The 25,498-nt window shown below is 36.4% G+C and overlaps 1 protein-coding gene across 1 annotated transcript; it reads left to right on the top strand.

Annotated features, from left to right (window-relative positions):
- The first annotated feature begins 2,572 nt into the window (after positions 1 to 2,572).
- On the top strand, positions 2,573 to 17,135 carry TMX1 (thioredoxin-related transmembrane protein 1). Its single transcript, XM_012663826.1, has 8 exons — positions 2,573 to 2,865; positions 5,494 to 5,609; positions 6,799 to 6,844; positions 8,914 to 9,042; positions 10,982 to 11,027; positions 11,119 to 11,220; positions 11,342 to 11,408; positions 16,283 to 17,135. The coding sequence occupies exons 1-8, from the start codon at positions 2,714 to 2,716 to the stop codon at positions 16,459 to 16,461; spliced, it is 837 nt and encodes a 278-aa protein (XP_012519280.1). The 5' UTR covers positions 2,573 to 2,713; the 3' UTR covers positions 16,462 to 17,135.
- Positions 17,136 to 25,498: the final 8,363 nt, after the last annotated feature.

Here is a 25,498-nt window from a genome sequence, read left to right as displayed (position 1 = left end):
ACATATAACAAGTAAAGAGATTGAATTAGTAATTTAAAAACTTCTGACAAAGAAAAGCCCAGGCCCAGATGACGTCAGTGCTGAATTCCAGCAAACATTTAAAGAAGAATTAATACAAATTCATCACAAAACACTATGTTCCAAAACATAGAAGAGGAAGGAACATTTCTATGGTGCCAGTAATATCATGATACCAAAACCAGACAAAGACACCACAAGAAAACTATAGACCAATATCTCTTATGAATACAGTTGTAACAATCCTCAACAAAATACTAGCAAATTGAATCCAGCAATACATAAAAAAATTATACACCATGACCAAGTGGGATTTATACCAAGAATGAAAGGTTGTTTTAATATCTAAAAATCAATTAATTGGAACTATACAGAGAAGATTAGCATTGTCCCTGCGTAAGGATGACACACAAATTTGTGAAGAATTCCATATTTTTGTCAGCCATAAAAAAGAATGAAATAATGTATTTTGCAGCAATTTGGATGAACTGGAGGCCATTATCCTAAGTGAAATAACTCAAGAATGGAAAACCAAATACTGCCATGTTCTCACTTATAAGTGGGAGCTAAACTATGAGTACACATGGTCATCAGGAGTGGAATAATAGACATTGAAGATTCCAAAGGTGGGAAGGGATGAAAAATTACCTGTTGGGTACAAAGTACACTATTTAGGTGATGTACCCTAAAAGCCCAGACCTCATCACTATACAATATATCCATGTAACAAAACCGCACTTGTACCCCCTAAATCTATTGGAATAAAAAGTATATATTATGGGAAAAGAACCAAAAATCAATTAATGTAATATACCATATCTATAGGATAAAGAACAAAAACCACATGATCATCTCAACAAACGCAAAAAAGCATTTGTCAAAATTCAACACTTCTTCATGATAAAAACAGACAACCTTCCAGGAAGAGAAGGAAACTTTCTCACCTATATAAAGGTTAACTACGAAAAACCCACACTAACATTTTACTTAGTGGTTGAGAGACCGAATGCTTTTCCCGTAAGAACAGAAACAAGACAAGGAGGTCTGGCCACTCTTGCCACTTCTATTCAACATTGTACTTAAGGTCTAGTGTCTTAGTAGGCTTAGGATGCCATAACAAAATATTATAGACTAGGGTGGCTTAAACAACAGAAATTTATTTTCTCACAAATATATAAAGCTCTCATGGTACTCAAGGAAACAGGTAATAGATGGAAATTGGTAGTCAGATTTAGGAAATATTTTGGGGGTAGAGTTTATACGACTTACTAACAGAGTACAGAAGGAGCAGATGAAGAGAGGGAACAACAGGGAATTAATATGTAAATTTTTGGCTAGAGCAATCAGTTGCAGAGGGAGAATCAAGAATTACATTTTTTGGCCATGTGATGTTTGAGCTGCCTATTAGACATCCGGGAGATGTCTAGCAAGGAGTTGAACATACATATCTGTGGTTCCCAGAAGGGTCAGAGATGGAATGACAGGCATATTGAAGGCTTTTAAAGCCAAGATGAGGTTATTTTGAGGAATGCATTGATATGAAGAGAAAGAGGGGACCAGTAAAGCATCCTGGTGCATGCTAGTGTCAAGTAGAGGAGGACCAGACGAGAAGTTTGAGAAGGATCAGCTAGTGAGTGAGGAAGGAGAAAAATAAGTGAGCCATTCAGCATGAAAGGAAGTAAAGGTTTCAAGGAGCCCTGGTGACTGTATAATGCTGCTGGGAGTCAAGCTAGATGAATACCAAAAAGAAACAATTGGCTTTGTTATCATGCAGATTACCTGCGTCCCTGAAAGGTCCACTCAGTGAAGGAGTGGGGAAGTCGACCAGTTGGAGTGAGTTCAGGAGAGAAGGTGAGGTGAGGAAGTGTAGTGGCAATAATTTTCATTTGACAGATGGAGGCGGTGCACATTTTGGTTTGCATTTGTATTTACAAATATTTGAGGAAAAAAAATCTCAAATATATGTTACAAGCCTTTTTGTCTAGTTCCATTTTGAAGTTTTGATCTAGGATCTCTGTACCTACCGCATTTTTTTTTCAAATTGAGGGATAACATACACCTGAAAGTGCATAAATTGTACAGCTCGATCATTTTTTACATATTTGTACACCCGTGTAATCACTGTTCATATAAAGGTGTAGACTATAAAGGGTGCCCCAAGAGGTTCCCTCTGCACTTTCCCAGTCTATAATACCTCAGAAGTAAACCAATATTCTAACTCCTATAAAGATCCATTACCTTTACTACAAAATTTTTCAAAGGAAACAAAACTCTGAAGGGCATTGAATTGGAAACTTTTTAGCACAGTATAAGCTTACCAATTGGCTCGAGTAAATATCAATGTCAACCATCTGGCGCCAAAATTCTGGTGTCGACTTTTAAACCACCCTTCCGCAAAGCACCGCCCCACTTTCCACACCGCGCCCGCTTTAGCTCTCTTCCTTCCGCCCGACACTAGGGCATTCCAGGCGGGGGAAGGGGCCGCTCTTCTGTCATGCGCACTACGGAGAGGCGCTCTTCCCTCTTTCTCTAAGCTCTGGGACCAGGCTCTGTCATGCGCATTGAGATTCCTTCAGACAAGCGCGACTCGCCGCGCCGTGGTGCGCATGCGCAGTGCTGCACTCAGGGCGGAAGTAGGAGCTGCTGCTAGGAGGTGGAGCCGTCGAGCTCGCTGTGAGGTGGGCAAGCGGCCGACATGGCGCGCTCCGGGAGTCTAGTGGTTTCCCTGGCGGTCCTGGTGCTGTTGCTTTGGGGTGCTCCCTGGACCCACGGGCGGCGGAGCAACGTGCGCGTCATTACTGACGAGAACTGGAGAGAGTTGCTGAAAGGAGACTGGATGATAGAGTTGTGAGTGCAGGGCGGTTGTCCCGGTCCTATATCTGATCCTGGACACACGACTTCACCCCTACGTTCCTAATGCTAGTCCCAAGTTCCTCGGGACTGCCCCTCGGAGTCGCGTAGCTGGCGTCCCCTACTCCGATCCCAAGACTTGCCCTATTCTCGTTCCTTACCTGGGAATATTAAGTTTCTGCTAGTGTGCACCCTAGTTTCGTTTCTAGGTCTATGGTGCGCTTAAAAGATTACGTGCCACTTCGAATTCTCTGTAACTTTTCTTCTTGACTTTGCGGATGGGATTGGGGTGGGGAAGGGGGTGTGACTAGTTCCCATACAGTTATTTTAGAGTGATTTTTCATAAACAGACTTATAGACTTGTTTTCATCAAGCTTTACAGAAGAGGGTAATGAGCAGAAGCTCTCCTCGCCTTTTGTCTATCCTTAAAAGATAGTCCACTTATAATGTTGGAATTTGGGACTCTTTATTGTTTATTTTTTATGAATTAGGTACATTTATTGTAAATACCGAGTAAATTCAGGTTGGGTTATTTTAAAATCTCAGTTTCCTATTCTCTCCTTTTCTGTTATCTTTCTCTTTTTCACTCCACATCTCGTTTTTCCTTTGGATGTGTATTTTTGCAGTGTAGAGAATGCCTTGCGTTGTGACTTCTAGGCCTTTGTAAGTGGTATTGCATTAAAAGATAAAGTTAACAAATTTACAAATTAGATGTGATTATTATAAACTCCCAAGAGATGGTCATTTATCATTTGAACAAAATCGTACCTCATGTAGTGATTCCAATTTAATAATGCCAGTTCTGCAGCAGTAGGAAATAAACTATCTGCCTTTGCTTTAGATGCTACGTTGGTGGTGGTGGTTTTATCAATACTGGTGGTATTACTGATATTAATAAAAGCACCATGGAGTGTTACCTATGTCCTGGACACTGATAAGCACTTTTACATATGTTATCGTATTTAATTCCCTACAAATTCTCTATGATAGGTATTTCCCCATGTTACAGATGAGAAAAAGATGCCTAAATACCTCAACCTGTCCAGATGTTACTATGCTGGCTTTCTTTGGATCTCTAGAGTAGGCATGCAATAATTGTTAGGATACCCCGTTCTTTAACAAAGTTCAGGTGAGTGTTTTTCTGTATCGTGGATGCAACTAGGGTTGTCAGTTAAGGAAACAGGTGGAAATGGACATCTCCAAAGGGGAACCCAGAAGACCAAATCAGTAACCTTTGAGTTATTAAAAAAAAACAAAACAACAAACTTAGAACATTTATATGAAGGGTAGGATAGGGGAAAATGTAGTATACATATAATTTGCAACTCAGTGAAATGAATTTTCAGGCACCTTTGACACTTCAAGGGAGAGGAAATATAACTCATTTGATCAAACAATATAAATATAGCCGTCAGAAGTAGTATGAAGGGGAACAAAACTAATAAAACACTGAATATGAGGTAAATCCAAATTAGAGTATATATCTGAGATTGTAGTATACAGTAGTGTTTTTCCTAAGCTAAAGATTATAAGGTTAAGTTCATCTTTAGAAAGGAACTGAGAAACAAAACGAACTTGAAGGGATCTAATAGTCCTAATAATAGTCTGCTTTTAATTACAAGTGAATTATCTTTAGTAAATCCGTTTCTGATCGGAAGTTTTGTTATAGAGATGTTTTCATTATGATACAATTTATTGTCAAGGAGTTTGGCTTTTATATGTAATACCAGTTTGTCTTGTTCTACAATGCCTATTTTAGGAGTTTGATTTTCCTAAAACAAATCAAGAAAATGTGAAGTACAGAAACTGTACTTTTATGTTAACAGCTATAGGCTTTATTCTTCCTGGTTCCATAGAAAAACAGAAGCTGAGGTATATTATTAGATAATATACAATAATAAAGTGAAAAATAAAATCCTAGGTAAAGATTAGAGCCTGGGAAGATAATGAATACCAGAGGAGTAATTAAAATGCTAATGTGCTTGGCCATAGAATTTGTTAGCCCTAGATCTTGGAAACTGCCTGACCTCTCTGGCCAAGAGTTTTGTATGGCCTACTTAGTATTGGTGTGTGGGTTAAGTTTTGACATTAATTTTCTTAACGTAAAAATGCAGATCTCCAGCTTTTAAATATGAATAGCTAGCCTCAGGGCCACCTTCCCTTTTGGCAATCCTGAGTAGTGGTTGCCACCTTAAAATGAGCATGCTCTTCCTTATTCATAGCAGCCTAGGGCACTTGCTGTTTTTCCAACACCTTGCATTTGTGACTCTGCAGTGTAAAATTATTAAAATTGGTGAACTCCAAATTTGGTTTTGAGTTTCTGTGGCCACATTTTAATAGAAAAATCCAAAGGTTTCTAAAGAGCTGTTTTGCATGTGAAAAAGTCCTTGTGTCTTAAGAACTTATTCCCATAATTTTATGTGATTAGTACCAATTTGTAGTTCTTGATTTCAAGATTGTTAGACTTACACTTAAAACTTTTTCATCTGCATAAAATTAATCACTTTATCATCTTCAGCATTTTTAGTATAAAGTATTCCTCACAAATTATACATTTTAAAGTTTTTATCCAAGATGAATGGTCATATTAAAGTGCTTAACATTTTTTTTAACTATTATTTTTAGTTATGCCCCGTGGTGCCCGGCTTGTCAAAATCTTCAACCAGAATGGGAAAGTTTTGCTGAATGGGGAGAAGATCTTGAGGTTAATGTTGCAAAAGTAGATGTCACAGAGCAGCCAGGTACTGTAAATTGGTTAGGTTTGTTTCTTTGCTGATTTGGTTGATATGTCTATCCTATTTTTCACATGACATGGTCTTAACACTGCCTTTCCCTAGGTTTTGAAAACATAGCACCCAGTCTGCAGCTAGTTAAGCTGATTCACCTAGCCTTCTTCCCTGATGAGGTCTCACTTTGCAGCAGCTGTAAAAAGCCAACTCCCCAGCTGTGTATGCAGTTCATTTCTTGTTTTGTTGCTCTAAGGGACCTTGAAGACATCACCCTCTCCCCATTCTTGCCCACAGAACTCTCTCTAGTCTGTTTTTTTGGTTTTTTCTTTTTTTTTGCATCCAAGTCTCCAGACTAGCATGTAAGATGCCTGGAAGTCCTAGAACACTGTGGTCCAGGTGGACGTTGTCCAAGCCATCATTTGCATCCACACCAAACTTGAGAATATGACTTGGTACCCTGGACAAGCGGCAGGCCCTGCCCTTAGGATGCTCCTTTCTCGGACCAGCTTCATCTTACCTCTACTTGGTGGTCACAATAAATGTGGGTTCCTGGCTGCCCTATCCCAAATGGTGGTAATAAGTATTATTTATTGAGCACTTACCTATTGCAGCAGTCTTCCAAGTGTTTTGCATTTATTACTTAACACAGTCTTGTGAGATAACGTAATCTCATTTTACAGAGAAGAAAACTGAGGCACAGCAAGGTTAATCCTCAGTTATATTAGTGATTGATACATGGCTAAAAATAATGTTAACGGTTAGTGTTATGGCCTGTCTTATGAAAGATTCGTAGTATTGTTCATTTATTATCAACACTGTAAACTGCTTTTTGTTACTTGAATATCAAGTGCAATTTCATTTTATTTAGACTTTCTGAGACCCTGTTATGTTGTGTGCCTGACTCATGACTAGTAGTCTTAATTTTTAGACAGTGGCATAATTGATCAGGTGTTTGTATATATTCACAAACATGTTTAATATTCAAGCTTCACAGACTGTTTAATTGAGATAATATGCAGTAATGTTTTTTAAAGTTGCTTTGAGTATATAATTTTTTTATTATTTATCACAAAGCTCATCCATTAAGTTTAATTTCATATTCTTTCCTATTAGTACATATTTAAGTAATTCAGTGTCAACTTTTAAGTAGTCAATGATTGGCCCATATAAAAACCTGCTGTGTGTTCTTTATCATTTGTAGGACTGAGTGGACGGTTTATTATAACTGCTCTTCCTACTATTTATCAGTAAGTATTTGAAGGTTCTGAGTTATGGAGAAGAATACATCCTAGTGTAATCAGAATAGTAGGCCTCTGGTGTGGATCATGTTTGAAGGGCTGAGGTAATCTCATTATATTCAGCAAGTATTTTAGAGGGCTTATTTTGTTCTTAGTGTTACCCAAGGTGCCTTTAGATAGATGAGTGATGTGTGAAACAGCCCCTGTTCTCACAGATTGACAATTGTTTTGGAAGGTGATGTTCATACGAAATGTGAATATCTCTTCAGCATGTAGGGTCCATAGTAGTGGTGAGTCCTATAGGTAGTTAGGTAAAGGAGAAATCACTGTTATTTGGAGTGGTTCCTAGAGAATATGGGGTTTAAATGAAACCTTAGAAGTAGAATTTTTAAGAACGCAAGGTCAGCATTCTCTTCTGAGGACAGACTCATATATAGCCATTAATGGGAACATGGTGTCTTCAAAAAGTAGCTAAGAAAATGCTGTTGCACAGACTTAGGAAGAGCAGTGGGTGATATGGTTGGGTGTTAAATCAGAATGAATGAGATTATGTGGTCTTCCGTGTCAGGTCTTTTAGTTTGACTTCATCTTCTAAATTGGGGGTAGGAACTCTGATATCTGTGTACCTGCTCTGTACCTTAATTAACATCATCTAGCTGGTTAGTTAAATACCAGGAGGTACTTTTCTCTTGGTTTAAAGTTATGAAAAACAAGTTGGCAATTCTTTGTGTGTGTCTATACCTTTTCTTGTTCTTTTTTTTTTTCCATGTTTTTAAAACTCACCCCTACTCCCTTTATATCTATTTAAATTTCTATTCCCTGTCTCATAAGTGCTTATTTCCCTCCCTTTGCTCTCAGTCCTTTTCCACACATGTCCTTAACTGGCCATGAGCAATCTCTCCCTTTCCTTTTCACTTCTCAGTACCCCCTGAACTTACCTGGAATTTCCTGCCCATTTTCTTTTAGTCAAATTGTTTACCATGCCCTTTTCCCTATTTTCTGCCTGTTGAAATCCTACCCGTCCTTCAAAGAATACTCAAAGCTACCTTCTCAACAAAACTTTGTTTTTGAGTGGAGGTTTTCTTGTGGTCTCTACTTCTGTTTAGATGAAGGCTCCCCTGACCCTACGGTAGGCAGTAGGGAACTATTGAGTTTTTGCACATAGCGACGTGGGAGCGGGGAGAGCATGGGAATGGGAAGAGGAGGTGGATGTAAGGAAGACTGCAAAGCTGACTGTGAATACAATCACTGAAATGGGAGGAAGGGAAGCACTGTACCAGATGCTTCCAGCAATTTAAAGCAGGATGGCTGAGGCGACGTGATTATGACTGAAAGTACTGGAAAAATACCTTAAATTTTTAATTTGAGGTTTAACAATAGCTAACAATTAATACGTGTCAAACACTATTCTAACAACGTTTCATATAGTAATTCCTTTAATATGTGTATTTCATATAAAGTTTAAAAGTGCTCTTCTGAGATTTATCTACTTACTGTGTTTCATAGTTTTATTATTTAGAATAATAATAAAAAAGTCTAAGCTTATTATTTATTTATTTTTTAAGTCTTTTAAGAGACAGGGTCTTGCTCTGTCATCCAGGCTGCAGTGCAGTGGTGTGATCATAGCTCCCTGCAGCCTCCAACTCCTGGGCTTAAGCTATCCTCCTGCCTCAAGCCTCCCGAATAGCTGGGACTACAGGTGCACCTTAGCACACCTGGCTAATTTTTTTTTTTTTTTGGTGGAGATGGAGGGATGGGTTTGGCTATGTTGCCCAGCCTGGTCTTGAACTCCTGGCCTCAAGAATCCCTCCTGCCTTGGCCTCCCCTGCCTTGGGATTATAGGCATGAGCTACCATGCCCAGCTTTTGTGTTTTGTTTTTGTTTTTTTTTAATGCAACCTCATTGTTTAATGAAATTTTGGGCTAAGATGTCATGAGTAAGTAATTATGATTTGCTACTTGTGCATTGCTAATGCTTTTGAATATTAGGGTTGGCTGTAAAAGGAGATGAAGAAATAGCAGAATAAACGTGAAATTATTTCTCAGTGCTGGTTAATATTTAATTCTGATCCTCTTTAGTTGTAAAGATGGTGAATTTAGACGCTATCAGGGTCCAAGGACTAAGAAGGACTTCATAAACTTTATCAGTGATAAAGAGTGGAAGAGTATTGAACCTGTTTCATCATGGTTTGGTCCAGGTTCTGTTCTGTAAGTATGAGGGATTTTTCTCTTACCTATTTCAGAATTAATTGGAACAGATAATTTCATGTAAATAAAGCATTCATACTCAATTGTATCTTGGGCTCTTAAGGTATATTCTGATTTATTATGTGTTTGATATTTTTGGTTTGACCTTGTCTTTTAAGACAAATGTTTTCCTGCTTGTTAAGCTAGAAGGAAGCATTCTATAGAATTAAGTTGAATACCATTTTAAGGAATATTTTAGCTTGGTGGATTTGGTCATATGTATCATCAAAAACCAAATCCCCCTAAGAGTATGAGCAAGGTAATAGGTAAATCTATCACTTGAGTGTAACAATTTGAATGAGAAGGCTCAAACATATACTCATGCTACTTTTAGATTTCAATTTTTATTGTAAAGTGATTGAATAATGTTTAGTTGGCTATTCCACCTGTCTGATAACTTCTTATATGAATAGTGTAGATGAACAGTGACCCTAATAGTGTGACTAACCACGGAACTTTATAGACAGCTGGAAGGTATATACATTTCTCCATAGCAATTAGCTATGGAATGGTGAGGGTTAGAAAAAACAGTTTCCTGCTACACTGTTGGGGTGCATTGCCTCACTGGTTATTTGAGAGTTTTGCTGAGGTCACTGTGGAGTCATCTTGGTGTGGCTAAGCTGTCTCTTCCTGTCCATCACCACACTTGCCCTTGGAGGGTGGAGAGTTGGGATTCTGGGAGTGGAGGAAAGATCAGCATTTTGAAGTAGAAGTTTATCTTGAGCGTCTTTCCCTTCCAAGCCTCTCCTAGAAAACCTCTGAATTGTCTTTTAGCTGTCAGAACTCACCCATACAACCACCATGCCCAACCCAACGCTCCTGAAATAGTGAGGTTAATGCAGATTACAGTGAGGCTGTGCAGTTCTGTATATTTCAGTTCCTTATTCCTATTCTCACTTGGCTTTTCAAAGACAGAAGCACCATAATTAAAGTACCTTTCTATGTTGAACTGAAAATGTAACTCATTTTTGTTCTTTGAATCTTGTCTCGTAAATCAATCTTATCCTTCTCCAGTAGAAGAAAGTGGTTGCTTGTAAGTCTGTGTTGAATCCTCAGGCAACAGTCTATACCATTTTTGTTGTTTTATTGGGAGACTGAATAGGGGACATTCCCACTGTCAGCTCAGCAGGTTCATCACCCCAGTGATGGGAATTGGATCAGAACATCCTACAGTAGCTTTGGCTTTGTTCCTTGACAACGCCAGCAACACTTCTTTCTAGAGGGGAAATGGTCGAGAATTCACAAACACTTCTAATTTCTGAAGCATGTTTTTTTTTTTTTTTCAAACTGCCCATCTCTACTACCTGGATTTAATTGTGTAAAATAATAATTATTTTTACTTGATAACTTATTTGATAACTTAGCATTTATTTCCTATGTAGTTATTTCTTATAGCATTAAAAGATATCAAACTAATACTATTATGAATTTTAATTAATTTTAATAAAAAAGGGGTAATTCTTAAGTGGGAAGAATCAGGTAAACAAGTGTTCCCAGTTCTTCCTTCAGGCTCCCTTTGGTCATTCTCTGGAGGCTGTTGAGGGTGAATAAGATTTGTTGTTTCCAACTGGTTTCATAGAGCTTGTAACTTTCTACTCAGTACATTGGAGAAATCATCAGATGAAAGATGAAATGTTAATGTCAGAGCAATAGGAGAAAAGGAAAAAAATTGTCAAGTATTTATAAAGATGTCACATGGTAGTAATAATTCAGAAACAGTTGCTTTTTGTGAACAAGCCTTATTACAGGCATGAAATCTATGATGTATCATTACTCTTGATTAACACCAGCAATAAAATCTGTCATGTTAGGGAAATTATAGAGTAGAAAATAGAATATATAGATATAGACAAAGTTGTGTATGTTACTTAGTTTTCCAATCATCTCTTTTTTATTTTAGGATGAGTAGTATGTCAGCACTCTTCCAGCTTTCTATGTGGATCAGGGTATGGACTAAAAAATTATTTCTATCTTAATCATTTTTAACACCATTCCTTTTTTTTTTTCAAATGAACAGTTTTTTTCTTTTGATTTTAGACTTGCCATAACTATTTTATTGAAGACCTTGGATTACCGGTTTGGGGATCATATGCAGTTTTTGCTTTAGTAACTCTCCTTTCAGGACTGTTATTAGGACTCGTAAGTACTACATTTTCAGAGTACTAGCAAGAAAAATATTTTTAAATGTGATAATTTAATATAGTTGCACTAGCTATATCATATTTTACATTAATATTTCTTATAATGTTTACTTTTGCAGTGTATGATATTTGTGGCAGATTGCCTTTGTCCTTCAAAAAGGCGCAGACCACAGCCATACCCTTCAAGTAAGTTTATTTTAAAATGTTTATTTTAATATTCCCATTCATTTCTGTAAACACAATAGCACATTTAACAGGTTGCCCTTCCAGATTAGGTTTGTAAATGTTGAGTGGTGGTCTGGATCAGCAGTGGCATAAGGGAAAAGGGAGCAGATATGTTTTATGGGAGGATGGTAGTCCAGTGGAATTTGGAACATTGTTATCTTCTTGACTCTTATAACATGGAGAATTTTGCCATTGCATATAGCATGTGGATATTTAATATTGACCTGATATCAGTTTATTTGAAAATTTCATGTTATTTATGGAGCCATTTAACCATACATGAGTCAAAATTTTAATAAGTTGAATCTATTCCACTCTAGAATTCATTCATTATAGTGACTGCATTTGAAGATTATTCTTTGAGTGCCAGCCAGTTCTTAGTGTCTTCTGGTAGCATATTGGAAAAAGCAATTCCTGTAGCTGACTTAGGATTGGCATTGACACTGAACTGTACTACAAAGTGAGTTTATATAATTAGAAACATTTCCTGCTCTCTGTTATAATAATATAATTATCTACCAATCATTTATTTTTAATCTTGAAAATTGTGCTGTTGGTGGAAGCCCTCATATTTCTAGTTATTAAAGAACTTTTACTTACCTTTCTGTTATCCTGTTTGTTTTTCAGCAAGCAACTCTGTAATAGTCTCCATGAGTGATAATTGTTCCTATTTTGTAGTTGAGGAAAATAAGGTTCAGAGAGATGAAGTATTTCCCCACAGTCACACAGAGATGACAGAGCTGAGGGTAGAACTAAATCAGACTGCTTGGTATTTATTCTGTTATGCTGCCTTTTTTGATTTTGGGTTTATTGAGATCAAAATTTTTAAATGAAATCAATGGAGATTGCATTTATAGTGTACGTTGTCCCTTGGATGACTGATAGGTCATCTTTTCATTTTCTGTGCAGTTGTATTGATATCAGAAAGGACATGCATGAGGGAGGGAATCATTTTATCCACCAAGGGCCACTGACCTATAGGAAGAAAATGTAAGCACAGATTACTTAAAAGACAAATTTATTGTTAAGTTTAAGGTTTTTTTGTTTTTTTTATATAATTTTATTTTAATTTATTTTATTTCAGAATATTACAGGAATGCAAACATTCTGGTTACATGTATTGCTTTTGTACAGTTTGAATCAATGTTATAAGTGTGCCCGTCACCCACATACTGTGCATTGTACCTGTTAGCTGTGAATTTAACCAACCCCTCTGCCCCCTCCCACCTGCTTGATTTCTGTTGAGTTTTACTTCCATGTGTACATATGAGTGTTGATTGATTAGTTCCAGTTTAATAGTGAGTACATGTGTTTGTTTTTCCATTCTTGCTATGCTTCATTTAGAAGAATGGTCTCGGTTTAAGAGTTTTTGAGGTGAAATAACTATAAAATGTTCATTCACAAACTTTTAAATCAAATCTACAATATAATATTTGATTTAGTAAATACAACAGGCAGGTATATAAAAATACCTATATAGAAGGTCCCTTACTATGATAGTTCAACTTACGATTTTTAAAAAATTTTTTAAAATATTTATTTTTTAGAGATAGGGTCTCGCTCTGTCACCCCAGCTAGATTGCAGTGGCACAATCATTGCTCACTGAAGCCTTGAATTCCTGGGCTCAAATGATCTTCCCGCCTCAGCCTCCTGAGTAGCTAGGACTACAGGTGCGCACCACTGTGTCTGGCTAAATTTTTTTTGTTTAGTGACGGGGTCTTGCTATGTTGCCCAGGCTGGTCTCAAACTCCTAGCCTCAAGCGATCCCCTTGCCTCAGCCTCTGAAAGTGCTTGTATTACAGGTGTGAGCCACCGTGCCCGGCCCAACTTAAAATTTTTTGACTTTACAATGGTTCAAAAGCAATGTGCATTCATTAGAAACCATACTTCAAATTTTGAATTTTGATCTTTTCTGGGAGTACTGATAATGCCATATGATATTCTCATGATGTTGGGCAGATTAGGTTAGTTTAGGTGTTTTAAGTGCATTCGCGTTATATTAGGATAGGTTAGGTGTATTACATGCGTTTTTGACTTAGGATATTTTCACTTTATGATGGATTTATCGGAAGGTAACCCCAAAGTGGAGGAGCATCTGTATTATGTTTAATTTTCTTGGTTACCTAGTCTGTGTTCACTCTCACCTAAATCCTGTGGCTGTCAGAAATTCTTTAGGGTGATCAATGTGCAACTGGCCTTGGATCCCATAAACGTGCCAAAGTTCATACTGAAACATGCAATGTGTAGGCTGAATCATTACTGCCTGATTCTCTTCTCTGTCAAAGTTGTCTGCCAAGTGTTTACTTTGGGAGTTTGTGTAGAGTGATTGCTCTATGTGAGGATGTAGGTGTTGGAGTCTGAGTTGTCTTACCACTTAAAGCAGTCTTGAGAGTATATTAGACTTACCTAGAGAATGTGTTGAAACAGATGCTGATCCCCATCCTGGGTTTTGGATTCGGAAGTTCTCTGGTGGGGCATATTTAACAAATTCCCAGGTGAAGTTGATGTTGCTGATATGAAGACTACTCTTTCAGAACCATTGTCTTTGAGAAAGTGGTTACCAACCAATAGAAAAATCTATAGTCCCTGGACCATGAAAGAGCTTGTCTTTTGGTGTTGACCGTATACATTTCTTAAAAGAATACTGACTCTGGCTCTGGTAAGCTCCCTTCTATGGAATATGTTGTGAAATGTATAACTGGCATATGCAAAAGGGGCTAAGTATTCTCAAACAAAAAGGGTAGGAACAATGAATAGGCACAATTTTAGAAACTTCCTAACAGTAGAACCTAAGGAAATGGCAGAGGTGACACTCTACCTCTTTCAACAAGTTACAAGGAAATTCATTTCTTGGAAATTAATTTTTAAAAATGAACTGGCTAATTCATGTCAAGCTACTTAAGTTTGTCTCTCCTCTGTTATGATCCACAATAAAATCACTAGAGAAATCTGTACCTTTAAATATCTGTTAATTTGGAGAGATTGAGAGGCATAATGTAATGGGTTTTCTGAATGCCTTCCCAAATGATTTAAGCAGAAGGCAGCATGGTCTTAGAGCTAGAGAGATCTGCTTGGGGATTCTAGTGCTACCACTTGATAAATCAATATGACAGACATTTCCTAACCCCTGAGCATGTTTCCTCCTCTGTGAAATGGAAATAATTATACTTGCCTCATTGGATCATTGTGATGCTTTTAAGATAGGTATGTAATTCTCATATTATTCTGGTAACACATATTACTAATAAACACTCAATAAATACTATGGATATGATATGTAATTTGTTTTCCTCTAGTGATGCAACTGATAGATATTAATTCAGACTTTAATGTGATATTGTCCCTTGTGTAGCAGGTCACATAATTTGAGTTGTTTTTCAGGATATGTGTTTGGCTTAGATTTTGAGTTGGTAGGGAAAGAATCCTAACTCAGTCTACCTTTAAGCAAAATAGGAATTTATAGGTCATGTAGCAAGTGAGTCTGAGGGCAGAGTTGACTATAATCTTGGGGCTCAAATGATGTTAAGATGCTCTGTGTTTCTGAATTGCTCAGTTCTCCATATCTTTATTTGTTCCATTCTCAGCTTGGCTCTTTCCAGTCAGCGTAAGATGATTATAGAAAGCCATAGCTCACAATTCTAGTGTAAGAAGGAAATCCATTTTCTTCCTATACCCACTATTTTGGAGAAATTCTGGTGTACTCCATTTGTGTAAAGGGTTCACTTCTTGGAACAGTCACTGTAAATCAGGGTTTCTCAACCTTGACAATATTGATATTTTTGGCCAGATGATTCTTAATGGTGATGGACTGTCTTTTGTATGTTATTCGACATTCAGCAGCATTCTGCTAGTTGCCGGTGGTACTGCCTGCCTCGGATATGACAACCAAAAATATCTCCACTCATTGCTAAGTGTTCCTTGGGGGTCAAACTTACCCTTGGTAAAGAGCCACTGCTGTAAGCTGCAGTATTCACCAGAACCACAGGAGATGTGGCACAGGGAAGGTGTGTTAACCCCAAAGAAAGAGGGGTACCAGGTAGACGTCCAGTTGTCCACTACTGACAATTTTTCCCATAGTTCTACTTTATTAACTCCATCCTAACCTGCGTTCCCCTGTCCCCCCTGAATTCTGGATTGTCTAGGATTAGAGGTAGTCTGAGATCACTAAACAGAGTGAAGCTCTTTGGCCCAGTTCTCACTATGGTGTGCTCTATGCTTAAGTTAACTAGCAACTGGCTGTATAAAAAACAGAAAGAATGTATATGTGCATACATACTTATGTATTCCTTTAGCTGTACATTAAGACTTGTATATTTTATTGTTTGTAATTAGACCTTAATAAAATTACATAGATGGGGAGGGAGAGGGAAAACACATTTATGAGAACAGAAAAAAATGTGGACAACAGTATAATCTTAAACTGTAAATGTGTGATTCCTGTTCTCTTGGAAACTGAAACAAGGATAGTGGTGATGTTTTAATATACTTATTGACCAAGAAATTAATAGCAAATTATATAAGATAGTTCTCCCTAATGCACCATTTTTTTTTTTTTTTTACATATTCACAGCATTAATTTCAGTTCAGTTTATAAATAGGTAATTTGAATGAATTTGGTAAGTAATATGGCTCTTCCAAACCTGATTTTATTTTAATAATATCCACTTGGGGTTTTTGTTTTGGTCTTATTTTTAATAACATCTTCCTTTTGGAAACCCAAACATGATAAATAAATGCCAAAGCAGTTTACAGGCATATGAGTCATTATTGTATCTTAATTTTATTTTAAATCTAATACATCAACAAAAACACATTTTTGGTCTTTGTCTTTAAGAAAAAATATTACCAGAATCTTCTCAACCTTTGAAAAAAGTGGAGGAGGAACAAGAGGCTGATGAAGGAGATATTTCGGAAGAGGAAGCTGAAAGCAAAGAAGGAACAAGCAAAGACTTGCCACAGAATGCCATAAGACAACGCTCTGTGGGTCAATCTTTGGCCACAGATAAATCCTAGTTAATTTTTATAGATATCTTCATATTATGATTTTGACAAAAACAAGATTCATCATTTCTTTTGGTTTGAAGTGAACTGTGACTTGCTTGTGTATTGCAGGGTTCCGTCTAGATTGTCATTAGATTGAACAGTCTACGTTCAGAAAATAAAAGCACTAGGTATAATTTAAATTATGATTTAAGAACAGTATGGTGGTTTAAACAGTTTTTTAATTTTTGAAAAATCTGGTGCCAAGCAATAAGATTTGTGTATATTTGTTTAATAATAACCTATTCCAAGTCTGAGTTTTAAAAATATAATTTTCCCAAATATTGCATTATTAGGATATTTAAGAAGATTACTTTAGAGAAAAAGGTTTCTCATTTGATAATTTTTCTTGGTTTCACTGTGTGAAAAAAAGAACATATTTCCCATAAATGGGAACTTTGCCCATTATCTCAAGAAATGTGTATTTCAATGACAACTCTGTGGTCTTTTTAGAGATATAATCCAAAATTTCCTCATTTTTAGATTATGCAACTAATAAAAACTCTTCAATTACAGTTTTCTGCACATGATAGTACCGGATATGCTATTGATTTTGGAAGTTTTTATAACTTCATGGTATCCTCCTATAAAGGTTTGCCTTTTTTGTTCAGTATATGGTTTATGGTTTATATTTTGCTTATTTGCCATTAGTTACATTTTTAATTTTTCAAAATGGATGACAATTTCCTGGAAATGTTTTTCATGTTTTGGTAACAGTACTTCTTGTTGTTTCAACTGAAGTTTACAGAGAGATCCATCAAACTGAGCTATCCATAGATAATTTGAAATTATGAAGTAGCCATTCACTTCAGATTTTATATCATTCTTATTGAACTTCTGCTTGAATTTTTCTTTCTTTTTTTTTTTTTTTGGATGTGAAGTGAACATTCCTGATTTTTATTTGATGTGGAAAAACCTTGTTATTTTACATTTTGAAAATTCACAGCAACTTAATTTGATACAAAATAAAGTTTGCATTCTACTCAGGAAAAAGCATCTTCTAGCGTAAGTTTAAATGTATCTTTGTCTTCATATGTAGAAAGTTCTTAATTGATTTGGTCTGTATGCTTGATATTTAAAAATCATAACATTTTTATTTTTTAAAGAGACAAACTTCATATTTCACTGTTCTTTGTTGACTACTAATATTGTGTGGTATTCCACAGGTGGAAATCAGCAGGATGGAATGTTTAGTGTATTTTCACTCCTTAAAGAGTTAGAACACATAGTTTTCACCTTACAGCCAGGGTAGGGGTGCCATGGAGGACTGTATTAGCCATAAGAACAGGAAAAATCGTAAATGCTCACAATGATCCACTGACCATTTTGTAATAGATGATTTCTGTAATGTCCCCCTTTTTCAAGGCTCTGTTGCTATGTAAATCTATTAGACTTATGATATCATAGTGTATTACAGTTTTCTTTAAAGTTCTCTCCTTTAGAATATTAAATATTCTGACATCAAAGAGTTTGGATGTATAATTTCTGATGCTTAGAATAATATTCTAAGCACAAAATAAACTTTTCTAAGTACTTCACTAAAGCTGAAGACCGGTATGATTTCTAGTTGCTTATTTGAAAGTATGCTTTATTGCTTTGTATTTAACAATGTTCAAGTGAATAGTTGTTTGTCACTATATATGTACTTGATATGTGTAATCAAAAGTCTTTCTATTACTTGAGTTGTTGGAGGAAAATAATGCTTATTAATCAAGCATTCTATTTTTTAGTGTTATATGTGACCTTGTCAAATTTTTAATTAGATGTGTTACGGAAAATTAAAAATAGGTTGAGCAGATAGGGTTTTGATATTTCAGGAAACATACAGTTTCACAGTTCTTAAAGATTGTCACTGTAGGCTGGGAGCGGTGGCTCATGCCTGTGATCTTAGCACTTTGGGAGGCTGAGGTGGGAGGATTGCTTGTGACCAGGAGTTGGAAACCAGCTTGACAAACATAGCAAGACCTCATCTCTACAAAAAAATAGAAAAATTAGGTGGGCATGGTGGTACACACCTGTAGTCCCAGCTACTGAGAAGGCTGAGGCAGATGGATCTCTTGAGCCCAGGAGTTTGAGGTTACTGTGAGCTATGATGACGTTACTGCGCTCTAGCTTGGGCAACAGAGCAAGACCCTATCAAAAAAAAAAAAAAAAAACCAGATTGTCACTACAGATATCTGAATAATTTTCTGTTGATGACAGGCTTACAGAAATGATATGGAATCACAAATGGTTCAGGAGGGATTAAAGTGCAGTACCGGTAACATCCTGGAGAATTATGGCCCACCCACCCTCCATAATCATTCAGCTCTGCCACTAAAGTATTGCAAATTCTGGTCTCTAGTGAAAATACAGTATTCTACCACATATTGCCTAAACACATAATGATGTATCAGCAAGACTGAAAAAAATTGAAGATTCCTGAGTATATCTAATAGCTGCCACTAATTGGGTACCTACTAGAGCTTTACTAAGTTGTTTTCCGTTGTTCATTTAGTCCTAACAACTATCATTTAAGACAAGTAAGCATTACACATCTTTCAGGTGAACAGGCTTAGAGCTATGGTAGAATTTGAATCCAGTTCTGCCTCATATTTGTCTTGTTTTTCAGTATGAGTGCTGAAAATTTAGCATATTTGGTCTTAAAATGTCACTCCTATCAAAATATAGAAATCCATGCTATTCAGAAATACTGTAATTATTCAATATTTGCAGTCTTGTGATGTTGCTTAATGCAGAAAGAAAGTTATTGCAGTAAATGATGCTTTCGAAAGCAATTTTCTCTCAAGTCAGTTGTGTCCTTATTCAACCCTGTTCGTAAAGTTACGGTTCTGGACTTAATTACGATAAGATCAACATTTTTGAGTGAAGATCTCTACTCAAATTTTAGGGTTAACTAGGACATTCTAATTTATCCCTAGTCAATTTAAGATAGAATTCTTAAATTACTTTTGATATCTTTTGTTAAGATAATTGAGTTGGAATTTTAATTAGTGGTCTCAGTGATTGTAATTCTAAAAGTATTTTTTAAATTGAACATCTTTACAGATTTAAATCTGTTGGTATTACATATCTTGCAACTTGTATTTATTTGAAACAATAAATTTAAGTTTGAAACTTGATAATACGTAAGTAGCAAGGTCAAATTATATACTTGAACAAGTCTAAATTATTTCCTCTCATTTTCTCTCATTTATTTTTAATTGACAGATAATTGTGTATATTTATAGAACATGATATTTTAATCTATATTTACATTATAAAAAGATTTAGTCAATCTAATTAACATATCCACCACCTCACTAGTTTATTTCTTTTTTTTTTCTTCCCATCAGACGAGTAATGTTGCTGACCTCGTAACAAAGTTTGAGAGAGGCGTGTCTCACACATGTAAAAACCCAATCATAATGCTTATGAACTACAAAAGGATGTAGGATTTTTTTTGGTGTTGAAAATGTTAATAATCTAGCGATTTTGAAATATGTAGTATGTCATTGCTAACTTTGGTCACCATGTTGTGCAATAGACCACTAAAACTTACTCCTTTTGTCTAGCTGAAATTCTGTTTGATCAACATCTTCCCTTTCCTCTTCGTTCTCCGTACCCACCAGCCACTAGTAACCACCTTTTTACTCTCTGTATGAGATTGACTTTTAGATACTATGTAAAAGTGAGGTCATACAGTATTTATCTTTCTGTGCCTGGCTTATTCGACTTAGCATAATGCCTTCCAATTCCATCTATTTTCTTACAAATGACAGAATTTCCCATTTTAAGGCTGTGTGATATTCCACCGTGTATACACACATTTCCTTTATCCATTCATCCATTGACGGATACTTGTTTCTCTATCTTGGCTATTGTGAGTAATGCTGAAATGAACATTGGAGTGCAGATTGATTGCAGTTGCTTACGATATGTAACTGGAAGTGGTATTGCTGGATCATATGGCAATCCTATTTTTATTTTTTGAGGAAGCTCATGGTCTTCCAAAATGCTGTACTAATTTACATAACCACCAATAGCATACAAAGGTTTCCTTCACATCCTCACCGGTACTTCTTGTCATTCATCTTTTTCATAATGCCCATTATAACAGGTATGAGGTGTTATCTCATTGTGGTTTCAACTTGTGTTTTCCTGATGATTAGAGATGTTAAGCATTTCTTCATGTATCTTGGCCATTCATATCTCTTGAGAAATGTCTGTTCAGATCCTTTGCCCATTTTTAAATAGGGTCATTTATTTTCTTGCTATTGAGAGGTTTACTTTTGGAGTCCTGCTGAAGAAATCCTTGCTCAGACCAATGTTGGCACCCAGCCTTCCTACCCATTTTGATGTGGGTATTTTCTCAGTAGTCCAGTATATAGGAGTCTTTGAACTGGATTCTGGCTTTCTCTCAGAATTGATGTGGGTGTAGGTGTTTATTCGGTGTGTCTGTGGAAGGAAGGTTAGTCAAGAGCCTCCTGTTTTGCCATGTTGCTTATGTCACTCTTTTAAAATAATTGCTTATTTTGATTCATTAATTACAAATGATAATATTTGGCTGTTGATGAAGTCACTTGGGCGGGGTGCAGTGGCTTACTCCTGTAATCCCAGCACTTCAGGAGGCTGAGGGGGGGATTGTTTGAGCCCAGGAGTTTGAGGCTAGCCTGGGCAATGTGGTGAGACCCCTTCTCTACAAAAAATTTAAAAAATTAGCTGAGCACGGTGGCGTGTCCCTGTCATCCTAGCTACTTGGGAGGCTGAGCCAGAAGGATCGCTTGAGCCCAGGAGTTTGAGACTGCAGTGAGCTGTGATCACACCGCTGCACTCCAGCCTGGGTGACATAGCAAGACTCTGTCTCTAAAAAAATTAAAAAAAAAAAAATCAGCTTTATATCCACTTGGCTGCACGTGACAATACTTTTAAGCCTATTTTCATAGAGGTATCACAACTCAGACTGGTTGTATCCTGAAAATGAAAACATGAATAATGAAAATACAAAAAGTAAATTGACCAAATTTAGGTAAGTTTGACTTACCTAAAACTTCTTTTAAATTTAGAGAGTCATAGATTTAAGTTCAGTGAAAATATACTTTGAAGAAAAACAATGTATTTTTTTAAACTTTCCTAGTTTCAGTGTTTTTAATAAAGCATGTTAGAAATACAGTTATGAGTAGATTGGAGTATATTAGCTCAAGTCCTTAGGATGACTTAACATATTGCTACCTGGACATTTCTAAGAAACTCTCCAAACTTTAGATGTCTCTCCTCTTCCACACAATCAAGTATATATTTCTTGTTTGGAAATTTTAATTGCTCTTGACTATATTACCTTCTACTCCAATTAATACTCCCTGCACCACTTTAACAAATCAGCTGTTCCATGAACATTCCTCACATTCTGTCTGTTGGTTCAAGAGTCAGATCAAATTCTTTAAGTCCTTTCTGGCCCACAGTCACTTTTTTCACAAATTATAGTGTACATTTTATCATTCTCTGCTAGTTAAATCCGATTTTGTCTTGTAATATTTCTTCTCTTGCATTTATTATGCTAAATAGCTGGATGACATTGAGCAAATGATCATACATCTTTTGTCCTCAATTTATGTGTAAAGTGATTTCTGAGGTTTCTTCTCTACCTTTAACAAGATAATCACTATTTTGATACTTGTCTCCAAAACCTGATTGTCAGCTCCTGAGGCCTGAGACTTGTTCGTTTGAGGCAAACTGTAGTATAGTGGGGGAGACTTCTGGGCACTGATTTTCACATTTGTAAAACAACGCAGGTCCTTAGGCACGAACTCGCATCCTCTTTCTACTGAGGTGGTAGAGCAGGGAAAGAAAGGCTGTCCTGCCCTTGACTCGCGTAGTTAACACAGTTGAGTCACTGTAGTAACATCGCCCCATCCTTCACATCAGAAGCCAGATTTTAAGTCCTTCATTCATCTTTCTCTGCATTCATACTCTTCAGAGGCAGCTGACTCCACCCTTCCCTGCTAGGATTGGGTTTTGATTATTAAAACACATGCTAATGCAGTCCCGCAATTGACAATGGTCAATGGACGTGTGGTCCAGTGTTTGAGCCAGTGAGATGTTGGGAGCTTCTGGGAACGTCTCATCCCTTAAAAAACGAAACTCAGAGAAGAGACAGTTCTTTCTTCTGGAGTTTGGTATTATCTGGATATGATGCATAGAATTTTGTGGTCATCCCACAGCCTGAAGATGAAGATGATAAACAGGAGGGCAGAGCCAAGAGAATCTCAGAAAGGCAACGCTAAAGCCCTGGCATAAAACACCTTACCTCTGGATATCTTATTTGAGATAATTTTTCTTATTCCCTAACCATTCTGAGTAAGGCTTTTCAGTTGAAATTAAAATATGAGCATGGCTGTCACCTCTCTGGAGTTTGCGAACAATGGTGTCTTGATTTAACTTAACCCAGCTTGGTTCCAGGTATATTTCATTATCTGAAAAGTTCTCACTTCAAGCCATGGTTTACTTCTCTCTCTGTGATATTCCAAGGTCAGGTAAAAAAGAATTTATATATGTGGCTAAAACTAGTTTTAGCTAAAGCAAACATGTACTCCAAACATATTGGGTAATGAGAGGTTAAAAGAGTATAGTTTTCCTTGTTGGGATCTTGTGCATAATTTATTACACTAATGTTATGTTCTGTAAGAATTAGAGATGAAATCCTAGAAGCTAAAAATAGTGTGTTTTGGGTTCAGATATAGTTGTTTAGTGTGAAATTAGGCTTTGAGCCTAAAAGAGCCTAGTTTGGCTGCTTTAGTCCTTTTATATTTGGATTTCATGTTTAGTGAGCACATTCTTATATATCATTTTAGACAGTAACTAGAGTCTACTGAGAATGGTAGCAATATAAGTTTGAAGGTGGTAAGAGGAATTATTTTAATTATTAATTATTTAATTATTATTTTAATTATTTAATTATTATAATAATAATTATTACTTTATTATTTTGTTCCCTTGGGCAAGGAGGAAGGAAAGGAGGAGGTATGTTTGTGTCATCTGGAACGTTTCTTAGTCTAATGTTTATGACAGTAGATTCCAGTTGAATAACCCTACTGCTTAATAGTCTGTAAGTTGCATTATAACTTGAACCATTTTTAAAGTGTTATTTTGCAAACCTGTCAAGAATGTCATTACTTTTTTAAATGTGATTTTCAAGCTCCTTGTCAATACTTACTTTGATACCTTATTGCTGGAGAAGCCAAATTACTTGGTAACTTTTAGTAATATATTGCATATAAACATTTTTAGCTATGTTCAGTGTTTATATGTGAATTGAGGTTGTTAAATGGCCTCAGTTTTCAGGCTGATTTTTGATCTGAGGATATGCAAGCTGCATAAAATGATGTGTTACTTTTTCTCATCCTTGGATATGAGATTCCAGAGAAATTATAGTACACAAAAACAGGACAGTGTGGTGCGTTTTTCATTAATCTTTAGGGCTGTCCTTTATTCTGAGATTGTATCCTTCTAGTTCTTAATATTTTGAAATGAAAAATGCTAGTACAGTTTACAAAGTGACCTTTCTTAGTAAAGGTAAAAGTTGACAATTCTTGCGAGTATCTAAAGTTTGGAGAATTTTACTGGACTGTAACATTTTGAAGTCTGGAAACCACTCTTCTAGTGAGAGATGAGTAAACTGAAGTTTCCTCACTAGGCAGCTCATGAAAGGCAGAAAATAAGAATTTGTATCTCTTTACAATCAATGAAGTTTTCTTTGAGTAGAGTTATTGTTTATACTACTGTAAAGTTAAATAGAACCTAAGTCTTTGATTAAAAAGGGCTGTTGGATTAAGAGATTATCAGGTGACAATTTGTATTACTGTGCCCTCATGCCTGTAGTAATCTCATCATTCTTTTTTTTTTTTTTTTCTTTTTGAGACAGGGTCTTGCTCTGTTACCCTGGCTGGAGTGCAGTGGTGTCATCATAGCTCACTGCAACCTCAAACTCCTGGGCTCCAGCAATCCTTCTGCCTCAGCCTCCCGAGTAGCTGGGACTACAGGCATGTGCCACCATGCCCAGCTAATTTTTTCTATATATTTTTTCAGTTGTCCAGCTAATTTCTTTCTATTTTTAGTAGAGACGGGGTCTCGCTGTTGCTCAGGCTGATCTCAAAGTCCTGAGCTCAAATGATCTACCTGCCTCGGCCTTAATTTTTCTGTTTTTTGTAAAGACAGAGTCTCGCTCTTGCTCAGGCTGATCTTGAACTCCTGACCTCAGACAATCCTCCCACTTCAGCCTCCCAGAGTGCTAGAATTATAGGCATGAGCTACTGCACCTGGCCTCATTGTTTTTCATGTCTGTGTGAAGAAAAGATAGAATCATTAAGGTGAATGATTATCTTTGCATTTTAGTTACATCAGTAGATTTCCACTTGTACATACAGGGAGGTCAGTTTGAATCTGATGCTTAGCACTTACTAAGGGATATAAAGATCAGTTGGGTATATGGGTAATATGAGTATAATGAGGTTACTGAGGTTCTGCAGCTTTTTTCAAAAAATTATTGATAGAAACATCATTATAAAATTTATAGTAACAAGGAGATGTGCCCAAGTTCATATGGATCATATTAGTGTCTTGGCACTATGGCAGAAAGCTTAATAAATGTTTCCTTAATGTAATTTTTCATTCTGCTATGTTTACTACTGATATTGAGTTAAGCCACCAAAAAAAGCCCTGATTGTGCTAGTTATCCAGCTTCGCAAAAAACAACTTTTAATAGAATATTTTATCTTCCATTTTATTTCACTAGTAACACTGTCCCACGATTCCAATGGCTTTACTTTATCTCTAATGTGAGGTATTGTAAAAACACTTTAATCATGTGTATGTTGCTTTAGAGTTTACAAAGAGCTTTCACATGCTTTGACTTGTTTTACTCTAACAGTCTTAATAAGTGGATAGGGAGGGCAGATATTTATTATGATTATTAATATTATTATTATTTCACAGATAAGGAAACTTGAGAGGCTGAGAGAACTGCCTGAGGTTA

This window comes from Propithecus coquereli, unplaced genomic scaffold (genome assembly GCF_000956105.1).
Source record: "Propithecus coquereli isolate 6110/MARCELLA unplaced genomic scaffold, Pcoq_1.0 Scaffold83, whole genome shotgun sequence".
Taxonomy (NCBI): domain Eukaryota; kingdom Metazoa; phylum Chordata; class Mammalia; order Primates; family Indriidae; genus Propithecus; species Propithecus coquereli.
The sequence above is the reverse complement of the archived record's forward strand: the minus strand, read 5'-3'. Positions and strand labels throughout refer to the sequence as shown.

Excerpts from the sequence above, each read along its gene's own strand:
- TMX1 (XM_012663826.1), top strand. The coding sequence starts at position 2,714 with ATGGCGCGCTCCGGGAGTCTAGTGGTTTCCCTGGCGGTCCTGGTGCTG. Across the intron at positions 2,866-5,493 it reads GGAGACTGGATGATAGAGTT|TTATGCCCCGTGGTGCCCGG; the intron begins GTGAGTGCAGGG and ends TATTATTTTTAG. Across the intron at positions 11,221-11,341 it reads CAGGACTGTTATTAGGACTC|TGTATGATATTTGTGGCAGA; the intron begins GTAAGTACTACA and ends TTACTTTTGCAG.